Below are 18,961 nucleotides of genomic sequence, written 5' to 3'. Positions count from 1 at the left end.
AATGAAACAATACTTGTTTTTAACACTTCATACTTATCCTTTACTAAGGAAAACTGGACAAATATTGTAAAGACTTGCAATTAGCCACAAAAGTTTCCAGGACATTAAATATTTGGCTTTATAACACCCCTTGCAAGTATTCTGCCTGCTCCATTGGTTTAGAGCGCGTCACATGACATGTCTTAGTTTTGCTAGACGACGGCCATGTGATAGTGCGTCGGTTTGCCGTGCGCTAGTCCGAAGACTAGCACACGGCGTGCAGTACCCAGACGTCCGTTGCGTGTACGAGGATGATAAATTAATAGTCTGTAACCATTTCGGATTGCACGACACTACATGCAGCACAGTAAAAGTGTTTGCAATCTGTTTTCGCGTCGTCCGTGGATTGTAGCATTCAGGTCTGTAACTTAATAATAATAGTACAGTATTTAGAAATGTTTGGGGTGTCATAAAACAAATATTGACTGCTTTTACTCGTGCAATAGTTAAAAACTATGACTCCCTCGGTGATCCCCGTAGCGTTCTATTTTCCCTCGGCTTCGCCTCGGGAAAATAGAACGCTCCGGGGATCACCTCGGGAGTCATAGTTTTAACCATAGCACTCGAAGCAGTCAATATTTGTATAATAGTAGCATTCAAATTAGTCTACAGAAGCATTGTCTGCAGTCAAACAATTTTTGTGGCTGTCACAAAACTACGCCCTTTTTTAAACTATCATTCATAAATACCTAAGACAGTTTCGCTATTCCTATTGGTGCAGAGCCCGTCACGTGGGGGTGTTTAAACCTTTGATAATGACCAGTAAAAAGTAATGAAACATGGGCGTGACACCCGAGCTTGCACCTGTGCTTAAAAGACAGTTTCTTCATTCCAATTGTGTCGCATCACGCGGTACGCGCGCCGCAAACAGCAATCTCCTTATAAGGAGTTGTTTACCCGAGGGCCTTACCATTTCATAGCTGGAGGGGTGTTGTGTTGAAAGAAATCAGTGAACATTTATGAATGGGAATCAAAGTGTGTTGAATCGAATTTCAACTAGTGGTTTAAACCCGCCGAGGATTGATTCTTGATAATTTTTGTCTCGGTAAAATTATCTAGAACCAGGCCTCATTGGGTTTAAACCACTAGTTGAAAACCTCTTCACCACACATTGATATCCTTAGTAACTTTGAAAACATACACTCTTTGGTATGGAGCTTTGATTGGGAAGATGAAGCCTAAGCTAAACCTGTGGGCAAAGAAACCAGGCTATAATTTTAAATTAATTTATTTTAAATATTCAGTTAATTTCTGCAGGTTGGGGTGGGGGAGGGATCTCCAAATTAAACAGATTGAAAATCGCATCTTCTATAACTTCTCTTACCTCTTTACATTTGTTACGCACTTTCTGTGTTAATGACGGTGTACTGTGTGCTTCATCTGGATTGTTGCCCTCTGATAGGAAACGCTTCCTCATCACTTTGGGTTTCTGACTGTCTGCCATTGGCCGGGTAGGTATTTCTCCCAGTGGCAAAGGCCTAAGTATAAACAAATAAAATCAATGGACATTACATACAGCTTTCGATACTAGAGATCTAATTGAACACGTGCCCTACTTACACACTGGTAAACAAAAATAGCTATTGCAAACTGCTTACTAACCAAAAGGAACTGTGACATGAATGCAAGAAATAGTCAGTGGCCTGGCGTTTTGACCAAAGCGGAGTCTTTATCAAACTTGCTTCTGACTGGCACCCAAACAATGATATTGATGAAATAGGGAGAGTACCAACATTTGGGCTAAAGATCTCAGTGGGGGGAGCCCGGCACGTTAATCTGGAGGTCACTGGTCCAATTTTGCTCTTGCCAATTTGTCTTTGTTCAACCCAATTTAAAACAAAAATTACCAATTAGTTTCCCTTGTAGTTAATTGATAAGTTAGAGCAAGATCTTGTGTATAAGCTATTGAATAAAAGTTTTAAAATATTGTCCATGTGAAAAAAAAAATTAATAAATAAAATGGAGGTTTTAACATTTTTGCAGACTTAAAATAACAATGTCATTATGTTATTAGTCTATGCAGGCATTGTTCCAAACAACTACTGTGAATAATGAAGATGAAGTTTAATTGCAATACAACTATTGCTTTTTTTTATGAAAACATTATAGTGCAACTGCCTTCTCATTTTTCAGTTTCTTGCTATTCTGTTTCGAAAGAAAATCCCTGAAACACTCCTAGGGTACCTTTCATTTTCATTGCTTGGCTCCTCTGAGATTGGGTTGCCAAAGAGACTATCATCCGGACTCGCTTCTTCAATGGAATTATCTGTCTGCTCAACAGTACTAGTGCCATCACCCAGCAACAACGCGGACTCCTCAGTCGTATTGTCTCCAGTATCTGGGGCATGATTAGAGGCATGGCTATTACTCTGTTGCTTCACATCACCATTAGTAGGAGCATTACCATCAACGACATTCTCGCTGCCGAGAGTCACCATCTCTGGAATTTCTGAACTGTTCTGTTGACTGCCTACAAAATAAGAGAGAATTTGTTTACTTCTTTGTAACGATGATCTGATGTATTTTTCCACACAACTGTGTAATCCCTTAAAAAAAAGGATAGCAACAGACATGTCCTAAAAGCCATTATACACTTTTGGCACCGAAAAAAAAGTTCACAGATTTACAAATAACTTGCAGGGTTTACAGAAGGTAATGGTGAAAGACTTCTCTTGAAATATTAATCCATGAAATGCTTTACTTTTCGATAAAACATAAAACAATTATCAATTCTCGTTGTCGAGAATTACGAATTTATTTTAAACACATGTCAGGACATGGCGAAACGTGCGGAAACAAGGGTGGGTTTTCCCCGTTATTTTCTCCCGACTCTGATGACCGATTGAGCCTAAATTTTCACAGGTTTGTCATTTTTTATATCAGTTGTGATACACGAAGTGTGGGCCTTGGACAATACTGTTTACCGAAAGTGTCCAATGGCTTTAACAGTGCACGTTGTATTTTGATTTTGTTTTTGTCTTCAAACTTCTAGAGCTGTTTCTAACCCCAATAATCCAAAGTTGGCCTCAGTAAGTAGACAGAAGGCGAAGGAGTGGTAAACATGTATTTCTCATATTCCAGTTGCGCTTGTGTGATAACTTTAAAGCAAGCTCAAAAACACAAATTTTATGACCAGTGGGATTTGGACATACCCCCAATGACTTAACCCCCAGAACCTGAATCTGGTTCAATCATGAAACACTACAAATCCTTCGAATAATTAATCCCCGATAATTTGTGATTTTATGACAAAGGTTTATTATTTAAAGCCATTGGACCCTTTCGGTAAACAGTGTTGTCCAAGGCCCACACTTTGTGTATCACAACTTCTATATCAAATAACAAACCTGTGAAAATTTAGGCTCAATCGGTCATCGGAGTCGGGAGAAAACAACGGAAAACCCCACCCTTGTTTCCGCGCGTTTCGCCGTGTCATGACATGTGTTTGAAATAAATCCGTAATTCTCGTTAACGAGAATTTATATTGTTTTGCTGTTTTCTCAAAAAGTAAAGCATTTCATGGAACAATATTTCAAGAGAAGTCTTTCACCATTGCCTTCTGTAAACCCTGTAAGTTATTTGTAAATCTGTGAACTTTTTTTTTTTTTTCTGAACCGAAAGGGTCCAATGGCTTTAAATAAATTGTGCTTGCCATTGCTGTTTGCTAGAAACTAAAGTACACAACAATGAATTGCCTCATGAAATCTCCCCACCAATTGTCTCAAACTTATTCTACCTGGATTATCAGACCATTATGCAGTCATGTGTAACTTGAGTCTATGCAAGCCCAAAGTCCCAACCGTTACTATAAAGAGCCGACAATGGAAACATGTGAATCCTCCCGAAGTGTTCCGCGACATAGGCACTCATTTAGCAAATCTAGAAGTTGATCACGACTGCTTGGATTCCTTTGTCAGCCAATATGAGAGTACAGTCAGCAACATCTTGGATAAATATGCACCTTGGAAAACGAGATCAGTCAAGGTCTGAACTGAAGTCTCCTGGTTCAATGATGATATCGGTACAGCGAGAAAAATCTGTCATCAACTGGAGCGGAAGTGGCGGAAAAATGGCAAATTGGTAGTACAACGACAAGAATATCGCAACCAATGTAAAGTAGTTAGGAATTTGATCAACCAGGCAAAGATCATCCATTATTCATCTCAAGTACAAGAATCCTCAGGAGATCAAAAGAAGCTCTTCAAGATAATTGGTAAGTTGTTGCTCAAACCTGAAAAACCCCTGTCCTTCCATCCACTTACAATGACCAGGACTTAGCAAATGAGTTCCAGAAATTCTTTGTCACTAAGATTTCAGACATCCGCTCATCATGTTCATCAGTCCCTTACAACAGACATTGCCACATCTTCAACCAAAGTGTAGACTATCTGTGTTTGAGCCTGCCACTGTTGCTGAGATTCAAAGGGTTATTATGAAATCTCCTTCAAAATCCTGTGAGCTGGATCCATTGCCAACATCCATGATAAAGCAAAACATTGATATGTTTGTACCCTACATCACTAAGCTTGTAAATGAATCTCTCAGTTCCGGTTGTTTCCCCGATAGCCTCAAAGTTTCCTACATCAGGCTGTCATCAAGAAACCAAACCAGGACAAGGAGATATTCAAAAACTACAGACCGGTTGCAAACTTAAAATATCTCGGAAAAGACATCGAACGAGTAGTTTCTTCACGTATTTCTGATCACATTCATGCTTTCAACCTGTCCGACGTGTTCCAGTCAGCATACAAGCCTCTCCATGGGACTGAGGCTGCACTAGTCCGTGTGAGCAACGATATTCTCTCTGCAATGGACAATGGTAACCTTACAGCACTAGTCCTGCTAGACTTGAGTGCTGCTTTTGACACTGTTGATCACAACATCCTTCTCTCTCAGCTCCAGAATCACCTTGGCATAGAGGACACAGCCCTAGCATGGTGCAAATCGTATCTCCACAATAGAACTCAGCATGTATGTATTGGCACCGCGATATCCGACCCTGTTGTTTTGAACTACTCTGTGCCACAGGGGTCCGTACTTGGCCCGCAGTGGTTTAGGCTATACACTTTACCGATTCGTAACATCATCTGGAAATTTAATCTGAATTACCATGTGTACGCAGACGACACTCAGCTATACATCACTGGTATCGTAATGGCGTCATTTTGGTCAAATAAAGCCTACACGTTGTGTTGTTTTCGTAAACAAGCTAACATTTCCGAGGAACTATATGCCTCGCAGACCACGCTGTCGGCGGCTATTGCGTACGTACCAGCGAAGACTATGCTGTTGTACGGTTTAAGCGTGCACACCAGCGTGTGTGGTTATTGCAATTCGGGGGGAAAACCCGTTTGCCCAAGCATGCACAGATACGTGCAGTCTTTTGTCAAGGCGGTATCGCGTGATGCACTGCGTTATTTCAACAATCGAGGGCGTTCTAGCATTCAATGTTTCATGTGCTAAGTGCTACGAGCCTTTATTGGAGACTATGTGACTGCATGCTGCGTGCGTTGTATATTGTGATCGCGGAGTGGTAGGTCTGTGTTTTGCGGGACTTTCTAGTGACTTTTTTCGATGATTATCTCAACCATTTTCAACCGTAAAGGTAGTGTAACATACCAGCGGACATTTATTATGTATCTAACAATATTGGCGTGAATTGTCGTTATTTTGGAGGGCATTAGACTCTGAAAAAGTTTAGTAACTAATTCATTTAGTGTTGACAAAGTTTGAAGCGCCACGCTCCCGTAACACACTTCACTCTCCACATAGAACAGCGGGCCTGTCGCACCAATTTTTTTTTTTTCCACATCGTACCAAAGATCTCAACTCAGAGCCGGCCAATCATGGCCAATCACGAATCGAGAATTGTGGTGAGCGTTCACCAATTGGCCAAGCCAGCGGTAGCAGCGATCATACTTTGTTGTAAAACCAGAAATAATCGGGGCGCGGGACTACGCAATTTGAAATTTTTGAACTACAAACAAGTTCGGGGGATCAGACAAAAACAGGTTTAAATGTAACCCTATTAAACTGTCAGTCTACGGTATATATATTTCTACTCTCCATGAGTATACCAAGTGCTGTTTTTAGGCTTCATCTTGCGCGCGGGAAATACTCGATATATCGAGTATACTCGATATTAAATTTTCGATATATCAGTTATGGGAAAAAACCGATATCGACGGACGTTACTTCAGCCACACATCAACAACATTGTTCGTTTATCATCATATCACATCAGGAATATAGGTAAGATTCTCAAGTACTTGGACAAAAGTGCCACTGAAAAGGTCATTCACGCATTTGTTACTTCTCGTCTTGACAACGGCAATGCTCTTCTCTACAGTCTTCCTAACAACCAGATTTCTCGACCTTAACGGCTCCAAAATACTGCTGCCCGCATTGTGACACTGTCTAGAAAATCCTGTTCTATCACCCCCATTCTGAAACAACTACACTGGCTCCCTATCTCTCAACGAATCATCTTCAAGCTGATGCTCATTGTCCACAAAGCTCTTAATGGCAAGGCTCCCCACTATATTTCTGAATTGCTTCAAGTTTACACTCCATCAAGGAATCTTCGATCAAGTTCCATGCTTCTCCTCATTGAACCCAAGTCTCGACACTCATGGGGTGACAGGTCTTTTTCTTCAGCCGCGCCACGCATCTGGAACTCTCTACCACTTAATCTTCGATCTTGTCTTTGTACCGCAAAATTCAAGTCTCTTCTCAAATCTTATCTTATGTCACAGGTTTTCAAGGATTAATTTTGTTGCGTCTGTTTTTCTTTGTGTTATGTGTTGTTTTTGTTTTGTTTTTGGGTTTTACTGCGCCTTGAACACCCAGCAGGGTGGATATGTGCGCATTACAAGTCTTATTATTGTTGCCGTTGCCGTTGCCGTTGCCGTTGCCGTTATCGTTATCGTTATCGTTATCGTTATCGTTATTATTATTATTATTATTATTATTATTATTATTATTATTATTATTATTATTATTATTATTATTGCCTTACCTGTTTGTTGATTTTGTCTTTTCTGCCACCGTACATACAACCTGTATAGGCATGTACCTGTAGTTAGGAGTATTGCTGCAACTACGCCTATAACCACTAGAGCCACCACCCAGCCTTGATCTGGGCTATCTGGAATGATTTAAAATACCAATTGAAGTATGAACTGTATGTTTGCTTGTAAACAGAAATACTGAAAGTATTAAAAGTGACACTTGCATTCTTTTTTACCTGCAGTCTGGTTTCCTAGAACGGAAATGATAGATAATGGAAAAATGGAACATGCTTTGATAATTGAAATCATTGTGAGGAATCAATATGTTCTGCAAATACAGAGATGCCATCATTTGCAGAACAATTTTGAACCAGCGAGTTGACTGCTTTTGGTGTGACAAGACCCAAACAAAGCCCTCACTCTGGTTAATGAATGTATCATTGGCCAAGAGTTGTCCACACAGCAAGTAGGTTATACATCTATGAAAAGAAACCTTGGCTGTTTAAGATGCAACTTCCCATTGCGCATGTGATCAAAATCAATGCGTCTTCATCACAGCATTATTGACTTTGCAAAAATACCCGCAAAAACTTCCCCCAATCAACAAGACAAAACAAAACAAGAAAACAATCTTACGTTATACAGTAAAACAATCTTTCTATCAATCCAAGGTATCGTAATGGCGTCATTTTGGTCAAATAAAGCCTAACACGTTGTGTTGTTTTCGGTAAACAAGCTAACATTTCCGAGGAACTATATGCTTCGCAGACCACGCTGTCGGCGGCTATTGCTTGCGTACCAGCGAAGACTATGCTGTTGTACGGTTTAAGCGTGCACACCAGCGGGTATGGTTATTGCAATTCGGGGGGAAAACCCGTTTGCCCAAGCATGCACAGACACATGCAGTCTTTGGTCAAGGCGGTCACGGGCGGGACGATTTGCCAGCGTGCAGGACCGGGGAGCCCTGCCGTCGGAAGCGTTTACCCGCCCGTGCAGCCCGACAGAGCCGGGCCCGCTTCCTACTGCCACGGGCGGGACGATTTGTCAGCGTGCAGGGCCGGGGAGCCCTGCCGTCGGAAGCGTTTACCCGCCCGTGCAGCCCGACAGAGCCGGGCCCGCTTCCTACTGCCACGGGCGGGACGATGTTTCAGCGTGCAGGGCCGGGGAGCCCTGCCGTCGGAAGCGTTTACCCGCCCGTGCAGCCCGACAGAGCCGGGCCCGCTTCCTACTGCCACGGGCGGGACGATTTGTCAGCGTGCAGAGCCGGGGAGCCCTGCCGTCGGAAGCGTTTACCCGCCCGTGCAACCCGACAGAGCCGGGCCCGCTTCCTACTGCCACGGGCGGGACGATTTGTCAGCGTGCAGGGCCGGGGAGCCCTGCCGTCGGAAGCGTTTACCCGCCCGTGCAACCCGACAGAGCCGGGCCCGCTTCCTACTGCCACGGGCGGGACGATTTGCCAGCGTGCAGGGCCGGGGAGCCCTGCCGTACGGAGCGACCCTGGACCGGTGGACCCGACTGCCCGGCCCGCTCGATATCTCAGCTCACGTTCCCTTCTTCCGTCGCCGCCGCCCGTCAGGGGGTGGGTTGCCGGCTCCAGGAGCCCCACTAAATCGCTCGTCCCGCCACGGTGAGCCGATTTCCCATTGCTTTACACTGTTTTGGCAACTTTTCATTTGGCCGACCCCAGATTTTTGTTCTCACCCCCCTATAGTAGCCCCAGCAGGTTGAGGACTGGTGGCACCCTCTTACCCCTCCCCATCCGCCGGACTCTGGGCCCAAAAAGGGTCTCTCGGTTTGGTCACCAACCCCCTCGTGGGTCTCCAGACCCACGAGACGCCTCAGCTCTGAACTCGACCGTTCTCGGAACGCAGCGGGCGCCGCTGTCAGCCTACCGTATCTCTTGAGGACTTTTTGCCTCCGAACTCGAGCCATTTTTCGCGAACTCGTAGAACTGGCCTATCTGTCCGTGTTATGGGCCACTTTTTGGCCAAAGTCCGAGGACAGGAGGCCGACTTTCTCCGGGAGCGTGTTTTGCCGATTTCCTGCCGTCTGCCACGGCCTGATTTTCGTCATGATGCGTGATGCACTGCGTTATTTCGACAATAGAGGGCGTTTTAGCATTCAATGTTTCTTGCCTTTGTTATAGAATGCAAAGTAAAAAGACTACAAGCCTTTATTGGAGACTATGTGACTGCATGCTGCGTGTGTTGTACATTGTGATCGCGGAGTGGTAGGTCTGTGTTTTGCGGGACTTTCTAGTGATTTTTTTTCGGTGATTATCTCAACCATTTTCAACCGTAAAGGTAGTCAGCGCGCCCGTCAGACAACTTGATTGACACTTCTACGTCAATGCAACGGCAACTGACACCTTAATGTCGGCGAGTCACGCAACTCACAAAGGCTCTGTGTCATTTTGAGACGGCCAATCATGGCCAATCACGAATCGAGAATTGTGGTGAGCGTTCTTGGCCAAGCCAGCGGTAGCGGCGATCATACTTTGTTGTAAAACCAGAAATAATCGGGGCTGGACTACGTAATCTGAAATTGTTTGGACTACAAACAAGTTCGGGGGACAAAAACAGGTTGAAATGTAACCCTATTAAACTGTCAGTCTACGGTATATATATTTCTACCTCCATGAGTATACCAAGTGCTGTTTTTAGGCTTCCATCTTGCGAGCGGGAAATACTCGATATATGGAGTATACTCGATATTAAATTTTCGATATATCGGTTATGGGAAAAAACCGACATCGACGGACATTACGCTAGAGTCTGTATAACATGCTTGTCACTGTGTTGTATACACTAGTAAGTAATTTGGAGAAAGTACATTTTTTGAACTCAATAAAACACTTCTTTATTCATCAGCCTTTTGTATTTGTTAAAGGCACCTGGAAATATGATTTTTTTTCTTTTAAACATAAGAGTATATGTTTAATAACAATAAAACAATTTTTTGAGTAATTGTTTGTCACGATTTATATGTTAAAAAAATTAATTAAGTGCTTGGGGGGTTGACTCCGCCTACCCCTTTTGTGACGTAGTAAAAGGAAGACTTTGCCTCGATCAAACATAGACCCCCCTCGATGCATAGATAAACACACGTGCAAAAGTACATGTAATTCTAAGACGTGAGTTTGTGCGCTGCGAAAAAGTTTTTTTTCTGGCATTTTTCCGGCAATGCCGACCAGGTGTATTGCTGCTGGATGCAGCAAAACAACTAAAGATGGGGTCAGTCTTCATCTGTTTCCTGCAGATCCCAAGTATAGGCGGTTGTGGGCTGCGAAAGTCAGATTAACTAGAGCAAAGCGGTCCGGTCCGACGTCTTTTTCAGTGCTATGCAGCGAACACTTCGAGAAAGTACATTTTTTGAACTCAATAAAACACTTCTTTATTCAGCAGCCTTTTGTATTTGTTAACATTCTTTTAACACTTCTCAACATGGTGTCCCAGCCGAGGGCGCTATTCCAGATTCATGATCAACACATACATGTACTGCAGCGAAGACAAACCATTAAACAGAAACATAGGGCACAACAACTCTGACATGTTTTTTGTATAAAGCCTTTTAGCTCTTATATGAATATTACTCTATAATTATGATAAACTTTATGTTTCCTTTGGAACTAAGTGCACACAGCTACATGGAGGGTTATATTTCAGGCCATCTAGGATGGTGGTTTTATTACTTACCAACACATTCACCTGAAGAATTCATCTCAAATCCAGGCAAACATTGACATGTGAAGCTACCATCGGTGTTACTGCATCTTGAAACGGAACTATCACAAGAGTATGGCACATCACATTCATTTATATCTGGATGGAAAAAAGGCAAGTGGAACATGGAAGATGATTAAAACTAAATTAATCATTTATACAATTTGTGCAAAATACATAAATGCCATAAAAAATGTGCCTTCTTTTTATATTTCAGCTTAATTTTCTTTACAAATATATCAAACAGACTCAAGTCAATACGTTGAGGATGACATGTGCAGTTGACTGCTTTTGGTGTGACAAGACCCAAACAAAGCCCTCACTCTGGTTAATGAATGTATCATTGACCGAGAGTTGTCCACACAGCAAGTAGGCTATACATCGATCTGGACAATGCAATGGGTCTATTGCCTGGGTACAGTTTCATTACTTGCGCACAAAATATTGTATGTTAATAACAACTTAGGAACCATGTCACTAACTATGTACAAAGTTGGCTGGTAACTTGTTTCTGCTGGTTTTGCGTTTAGCTGTTTTTTTTGTGCTTACATATAAAGCAGTTCTGTGATAATACGCCACTCTTAATATTTATGCATGAGTATGTCACAATTCTAACCCAAAACAAGGCCATAGGCGCAGCCACTGCAAGTGGTGGCAGACATGCGCCTATAGCCTCAGTTTGGGTAACAAGTATGACGTCATGCATGAATATTAAGAGAGGCGTCTAGCTCCAGCTCTGCTATTTAGACACTCACCAACACACTCATTTAGACGGTCCATCACATATCCTGGTAAACATTCACACCTGTAGCTACCTTTGGTATTGTGGCATGTTGACACTGAAGTGTTGCATGTGTCCTGATTCTGCGCACATTCATCAGTATCTGTTTGAGTTTGTATATATTTTCATTTAATTTGTATTGCTTTGGATTGTATCATCACACACTGTATGATGATCTTGATGGATGATGGTAGACAAAAATATGATATGTAAGTATGGCTGGGCAATGATAGTTTGTCAGCATGAACAGTTACTTGTCTGAAAAAACTCCATGAAGTTAAATATTTCGTATTCCTGAAGTATTGTCTCCTGCTTGTTTCCCGACAAACTTTCTGGTGTTTTTACACATGGAATACCGTGATTTAAAAGTATTTTACAAAAGGTTTTAGGTACAGAAGTTATCTGTGGGTGATAGAGGCAATCTTTTTCATTTCTCAAGGTATGTGATTATTTTCAACCACTTTATGTAGCTTTGTCTTTCTGTTGGACGACAGTAAGTTGAGAAAACTTGTGTGCACAACCTTCCACGTAAACAAACCTTCACTCTATCAGAAAAAATGATTTCAAATTTGTTTTGATCTCTCTAATGTTTCCAACCTGAAAGATGGAATTTGATGAGTCAAACAAATTAACTGTGGTAAATGAATGTATCATTGACCGAGAGTTGTCCACACAGCAAGTAGGCTATACATCAATGTCGGCCAATGCAATGGGTCTATTGCCTGGGTACAGTTTCATTACTTGCGCACAAAATATTGTATGTTAATAACAACTTAGGAACCATGTCACTAACTATGTACATAAGTTGGCTGGTAACTTGTTTCTGCTGGTTTTGCGTGTAGCTGTAAAGTTTTGTGCTTACATATAAAGCAGTTCTGTGATAATACGCCACTCTTAATATTTATGCATGAGTACAAGTGTGTATGTCACAATTCTAACCCAAAACAAGGCCATAGGCGCAGCCACTGCAAGTGGTGGCGGACATGCGCCTGTAGCCTCATTTTGGGTAACAAGTATGACGTCATGCATGAATATTAAGAGAGGCGTCTAGCTCCAGCTCTGCTATTTAGACACTCACCAACACACTCATTTAGACGGTCCATCACATATCCTGGTAAACATTCACACCTGTAGCTACCTTTGGTATTGTGGCATGTTGACACTGAAGTGTTGCATGTGTCCTGATTCAGCGCACATTCATCAGTATCTGTTTGAGTTTGTATATATTTTCATTTAATTTGTATTGCTTTGGATTGTATCATCACACACTGTATGATGATCTTGATGGATGACGGTAAACAAAAATATGATATTTAAGTATGGCTGGGCAATGATAGTTTGTCAGCATGAACTGCTATTTGTTTGAAATAACTCAATGAAGTTAAATATTTAGTATTCCTGAAATATTGTCAAAAACATTTCTAAGATTTGAGTAACAATAGAGTGGATGATTTTTGAGGACTCAGGAAGGTCTCTAGTCAACAGCGACTAGTGAAATTTACTACTCGACTAGTTGCGCCTCAATTACTCCTGACTACGACACTCGTCGTGACTAGTTTTAAATTCCCAACATACGGCATAGTCAGGCATGTAAGCAGGTCATGAAAGAAAAAAACAAGGAAAACTTGTCCGGATTTTGGGCCAGCGCTAGAGTCTGTATAACATGCTTGTCAATGTGTTGTAAACACTAGTAAGTAATTTTGAGAACATTTTTTGAACTCAATAAAACACTTCTTTATTCAGCAGCCTTTTGTATTTGTTAACATTCTTTTAACACTTCTCAACATGGTGTCCCAGCCAAGGTCGCTATTCCAGATTCATGAACAACACATACATGTACTGCAGCGAAGACAAACCATTAAACAGAAACATAGGGCACAACAACTCTTACATGTTTTTTGTATAAAGCCTTTTAGCTCTTATATAAATATTACTCTATAATTATGATAAACTTTATGTTTCCTTTGGAACTAAGTGCACACAGCTACATGGAGGGTTATATTTCAGGCCATCTAGGATGGTGGTTTTATTACTTACCAACACATTCACCTGAAGAATTCATCTCAAATCCAGGCAAACATTGACATGTGAAGCTACCATCGGTGTTACTGCATCTTGAAACGGAACTGTCACAAGAGTATGGCACATCACATTCATTTATATCTGGATGGAAAAAAGGCAAGTGGAACATGGAAGATGATTAAAACTAAATTAATCATTTATACAATTTGTGCAAAATACATAAATGCCATAAAAAATGAAAGTATCATTGACCGAGAGTTGTCCACACAGCAAGTAGGCTATACATCGATGTCGGCCAATGCAATGGGTCTATTGCCTGGGTACAGTTTCATTACTTGCGCACAAAATACTGTATTTAATAACAACTTAGGAACCATGTCACTAACTATGTACATTGGCTGGTAACTTGTTTCTGCTGGTTTTGCGTTTAGCTGTTTTTTTTGTGCTTACATATAAAGCAGTTCTGTGATAATACGCCACTCATTTATGCATGAGTACGTCACAATTCTTAGCCACATAAGGCCATAGGCGCAGCCACTGCAAGTGGTGGCGGAAATGCGGCTATAGCCTCAATTTGGGTAGGAATTATGACGTCATGCATTACGAGAGGCGTTTAGCCCAAGCTCTGCTATTTAGACACTCACCTACACACTTATTTAGACGGTACACATATCCTGGTAAACATTCATCAGTATCTGTTACGGATGCTAGACCCGGGGTTGGTGTTAGGGTTAGGCACTCTGGTGGTTTCTCGTCATCATTAAATAAATAGCACGCACTGCACAGATCTGGATGGTTGGGTTGTTGGCCGTACCTTCGGATACAAAATAAGAATCCAAGGTTATGGCAATGTAATTTAAGTCATACTTACAGAACATACAAAATAACAGTGTAGTGAACCTAAACACGCTAAACTATTCACTGTGGCATAATTTAAATAACTACTGATACTTAAAAAAAAACACCCATCAACATAGGGTGTAAAGTAAAAGATTTATCCTGATAGTGGACTACCAAGGTTCTGTCATTGGACCTATGGGGTTTTCTCTTTACACTCATCCTCTTGGCAAAGTTATTCGTCGGCACCATGTCAATTACCACATGTATGCTGATAATACACAATTATATGTTGACTTCAATCCAACCATGCCAGGTGAAAAAGAGAAAGCCTTGGATATATACTAACGTCATGCATAGATGACATCATAGTCTGGATGAACACAAACAAATTGAAACTGAATGCTGAGAAAACAGAGTTCTTTGTTGCTGCCTCTTTTAAGAACAACTTGTCAGATGTTGAAGATAATAATAATAATAAATAATAATAATAAGACTTGTAATGCGCACATATCCACCCTGCTGGGTGTTCAAGGCACAGTAAAACCAAAAACAAAACAAGATGTTTCTCTAAGCATTGGAAATTCTACTGTAACCCCCTCAACTATGTAGTATTCGGAACTTGGGTGTCATGTTTGACCCTGTCATGTCAATTTAATCTGAAGTTAATTCAGTATGTACATGTACATGTAGCTCTACTAACTTCTATCTGCGCAACATTGCAAGGATTGGTCATGACACTTGTGTCCTTGAGCAAGATGGTACTTTACTATAATTGCTTAGCCCCTCTTCACCCAGGGGTATAAATGGGTACCTGCGAGGGTAGAGGTTGATATTGTGTATGAAAAGCATCAAGCGCATTACAGGCAGCTCAGGGAGCTATATACTCCCATGGGAGCTGAGAAACATGGGGTGTTATTCGCCATATGACCAGGGCACTATTGTAAAGTGCATTGATACAGTTATTGTGAAATGCGCTATATAAGAATTTGTTATTATTAATATTCAAGAATACATTGATTAAGATACTTGTCACCACAGGTTCGCTGTCTTGTCACTTCTCGTCTGGACTCTATCATGTCTATTGCAACTCCCTGTTATCTGGAATCACCATAGCAAATCTTAAAGGAACACGTTGCCTTGGATCGGACGAGTTGGTCAAAACAAAAGCGTTTTTAACCGTTTTTTATATAATGCATATGGTTGAAAAGATGTTTTAAAAGTAGCATACAATGATCCACACAAGTTTGCCTCGAAATTGCGTGGTTTTCCTTCTACTGTGCGAACTATCACCGTCGGCCATTTATGGGAGTCAAAATTTTGACCCCCATAAATGGCCGACGTGTTAGTCGACGAGGTAAAAGGAAAACCACGCAATTTCGAGGCATGTTTGTGTGGATCATTGTATTCTACTTTTACAACATCTTTCTACCCATATGCATTTTATAAAAAACGGTTACAAACGTTTTTCAAAGACCAACTCGACCGATCCAAGGCAACGTGTTCCTTTAAACGCCTCACCGGTATTCAATACAACTATAATGGCTTCCCATGGAGAAACGCATCCAGTTCAATACTCTTCTACATGTATTAAATGTTTGAATGACATTGATCCACCTTATCTTTCTAATATGTTTCATCTTTGCTCCGTTCTTCTTCCTATAAAACTCGGCTTAACACTCCTGAGTCCAGATTAACCTATGGTAAACATGCCTTCTTACACTCTGCTGCTGAACTTCCTGAACTTGCGAAACAGTCTCCCAATTTATGTTCGTATAATGCTTCTTGTGTTGTTACTTTTAAGAACAAACTTAAAACTTATCTATTTCCTTAATAGTAGATTTTATGATTTGTTTTAATTCATCCTATTCTTTGTTATGCGCTTGGATCATGTTTTGGAAAAGCGCAGTAAAATTGCCTGATATTATTATTATTATTATTATTATTATTATTATAATTTATGTAACTGTTCCAAAATTACCAAAAACAATGTTTTTTTGATTTTATTTAAATGTAGACCTGTATTTCTTGAGCACACAAAAACTTACCCTTCTTTACATGGGCCACACTCGGTGTTTGTAGTCTTCGTGCAATCGCTCAACACAATTCTGTTGGAATCACAACTACTGCAGCGATTGCATGGACCTTTGGTTACGGTCTGGTCTTGGTAATACCCATCATCGCACTCCTCACATCTCCCAATTTCTCCGTTTCCATATCCACACTCACTCTGTTGGATAACAAAGTACAAAAACACATGTAGCATTCCTATAATGTAATCCAATAGTGGATTTCTAATTTAAAGTACAGGAAGCTTGTTCCACATTTTGGGGCCATATACAGAGAACGATCTCTCTGCAAAAAATGAATAGCGAGTTCTTGGAACACCAAAAAGGGAGCAAGAGGTGGACGAACGAAGACGTCTTTGTTGAGATCTCAATTTGGGCCAGTCCGTGACAGGGTCTTGTTTATAGTACACTTTATTTATCAGGGGTTGATTTCACAAAGCAAACAAATTTATCATAAGACAAGTTGTCAGTATCACCATAGTGTGATTTGTATTTTGACATATTACACTTTAGCAACTACGCTTGATTTGTATGTTTGGTTTGCGGTAACACCATGTGTGTATCTACTTGCCAGGTAGAGTTTGTTCTTAGAGAACTGTCTTGCTTTATTCTACTGCCGCAGAGTAGATAATCGGGGTCAGGAGACTTCTCAGTTCTGAAAAGAACTGTCCTGCTTTTTAACTATTACCAGGGCGGATGGTATAGAAAATAGACAAGAAAATAGACTACAACTTTAGCTTATAGGATCGTAATTAACTGTACTGCCGCGGAGGAAGTTCTGAATTGGTCTCAACGTTTCGACTAGCTTGCTCTAGCGTCCGTCTAGTCCGGCAGTAGAATAAAGCAAGACAGTTCTCTAAGAACACACTCTACCTGGCAAGTAGATACACACATGGTGTTACCGTAAACCAAATATACATTGATACCTCACCATGCAATGCCTCAAATCCTGTATACGCTTGATTTGCAATTACAATAAATTTGGCTCTTTGTGAAATTGGCCTCAGGATCATAACAGTGGCAAAAGAGACCTCTCAGCTCGATATTTGACTGCATCAAATAAATCTGTTTTTTTTTCTCAGTTCATTCACAGTTAGATCTTCAAGGCAGCCCTGCAGCTAAAATACTAACTCGAACTTGTAAGGAGTAAAAATACCAATACACACAGTACAAGATGGTCGATCTTTGCATACTTACAACAGTAGATCCCATACCCATTGGACAAGTCACACATGGTTTACATTGTGCAAGTTCAATGTCCCAATATGAGTTTTTTCCACATGTAGCAATGTCCAACGGGGTAGATGGCTGTTGGACTTCGGGCAGGCTGGTTGTCAGGCTGGTTATTGGGGCACCTAGAAGCACTGGTATACAAGTAGTTGCGATGAGCTGTAACAAACAAATGGAACCTTGATTTTTTTAATTTTTATAACAAAACCCCCAATCTAACACAAACACTCCCCACAAAAAAAAGCCAACACAGACACTCCCCAATGTATTAACATGACCCTCCTGAAAACAATGCACTCAGTATTTTTTCCTCTTTTTTCTCAACAAGTTTATGACTAATGAAGCTGAAACTTCGTCAGGTAAATCCACAGTGAGTAGGGATTCAGGTCATGGCCAAACTTGATCTGCAATAACAACAAAACCCTTTGAAGACCCTGGACACTATTGGTAATTGTCAAAGACCAGTCTTCTCACTCGGTGTATCTCAACATATGCATAAAATAACAAACCTGTGAAAATTTGAGCTCTATTGGTCGGCAAAGTTGCGAGATAATAATGAAAGAAAAAACGCCTTGTCACCTGAAGTTGTGTGCTTTCAGATGCTTGATTTTGAGACCTCAAATTCTAAATCTGAGGTCTCAAAATCAAATTTTAAGAAAATTACATCTTTCTCGAAAACTACGTCACTTCAAAGGGAGCCGTTTCTCACAATGTTTTATTACATCAAACCTCTCCCCATCACTCGTTTCCAAATAAGATTTTTAAATGCTAATAAATAATTATTTTGAGTAATTACCAATAATGTCCACTGCCTTTAACAATCTAACATGAATGGTTCTTACCACTATTGCACTTTTCAGGCACAGTTGAATTAATACATCACTCATGATGGCTGATGTTAACTGATGCCACATGTGACTAAGAACGTCCCTCACAAAGAGCGAATATAAAATGCAGAACAGAGACTGAGATGTGGAAATCGTTTCCTCAGTATTACTACTTCGTCTGAAAATGACCTGTTTGGGATGAAAAACCATGATTGATGAGTAAAAAGTAGAAAACAGATCAAATTAATTAACAAAAACCACCTTCAAAATAATAGGCTAGGCTACACCCAAGTTGTTTGACATCAACAAATCTGTCCATTGACTTAAGTTTACCCTAGGGATGTATGTACATGTAGCTAGACCAATTTTAGTGGAGGGTTGGGATTACAGGGAAATTCATGTAAACATGTCAGAGGGTCAAAGG

General features: G+C 40.9%; 1 protein-coding gene across 6 annotated transcripts in view; it reads right to left on the bottom strand.

Annotated features, from left to right (window-relative positions):
* LOC139936505 (uncharacterized) overlaps nucleotides 1-18,961 on the bottom strand; it is an 87,872-nt gene that overhangs the window by 50,852 nt on the left and 18,059 nt on the right. For 4 of the 6 annotated variants that reach the window (XM_071931335.1, XM_071931334.1, XM_071931337.1 and 1 more), the window contains exons 2-9: nucleotides 18,553-18,726; nucleotides 17,678-17,869; nucleotides 16,460-16,641; nucleotides 14,219-14,388; nucleotides 13,590-13,715; nucleotides 12,631-12,759; nucleotides 11,527-11,655; nucleotides 10,745-10,870 (exon numbers count right to left, since the gene is read on the bottom strand). In XM_071931335.1, coding sequence (XP_071787436.1) covers nucleotides 10,745-10,870; nucleotides 11,527-11,655; nucleotides 12,631-12,759; nucleotides 13,590-13,715; nucleotides 14,219-14,388; nucleotides 16,460-16,641; nucleotides 17,678-17,869; nucleotides 18,553-18,624 — 1,126 coding nt within the window. In that variant the 5' untranslated portion in view covers nucleotides 18,625-18,726. Of the gene's footprint in view, nucleotides 1-1,363; nucleotides 1,518-2,223; nucleotides 2,510-7,057; nucleotides 7,187-10,744; nucleotides 10,871-11,526; nucleotides 11,656-12,630; nucleotides 12,760-13,589; nucleotides 13,716-14,218; nucleotides 14,389-16,459; nucleotides 16,642-17,677; nucleotides 17,870-18,552; nucleotides 18,727-18,961 lie in introns of all 6 variants that reach the window. The other 2 variants (XM_071931339.1, XM_071931336.1) reach the window with 2 other exon arrangements.

The sequence above is a fragment of the Asterias amurensis genome, chromosome 4, assembly GCF_032118995.1.
Source record: "Asterias amurensis chromosome 4, ASM3211899v1".
In the NCBI taxonomy this organism is placed as follows: Eukaryota; Metazoa; Echinodermata; class Asteroidea; order Forcipulatida; family Asteriidae; genus Asterias; species Asterias amurensis.
Note: the sequence above shows the minus strand (reverse complement) of the source record. Positions and strands in the feature narration are given on the sequence as shown.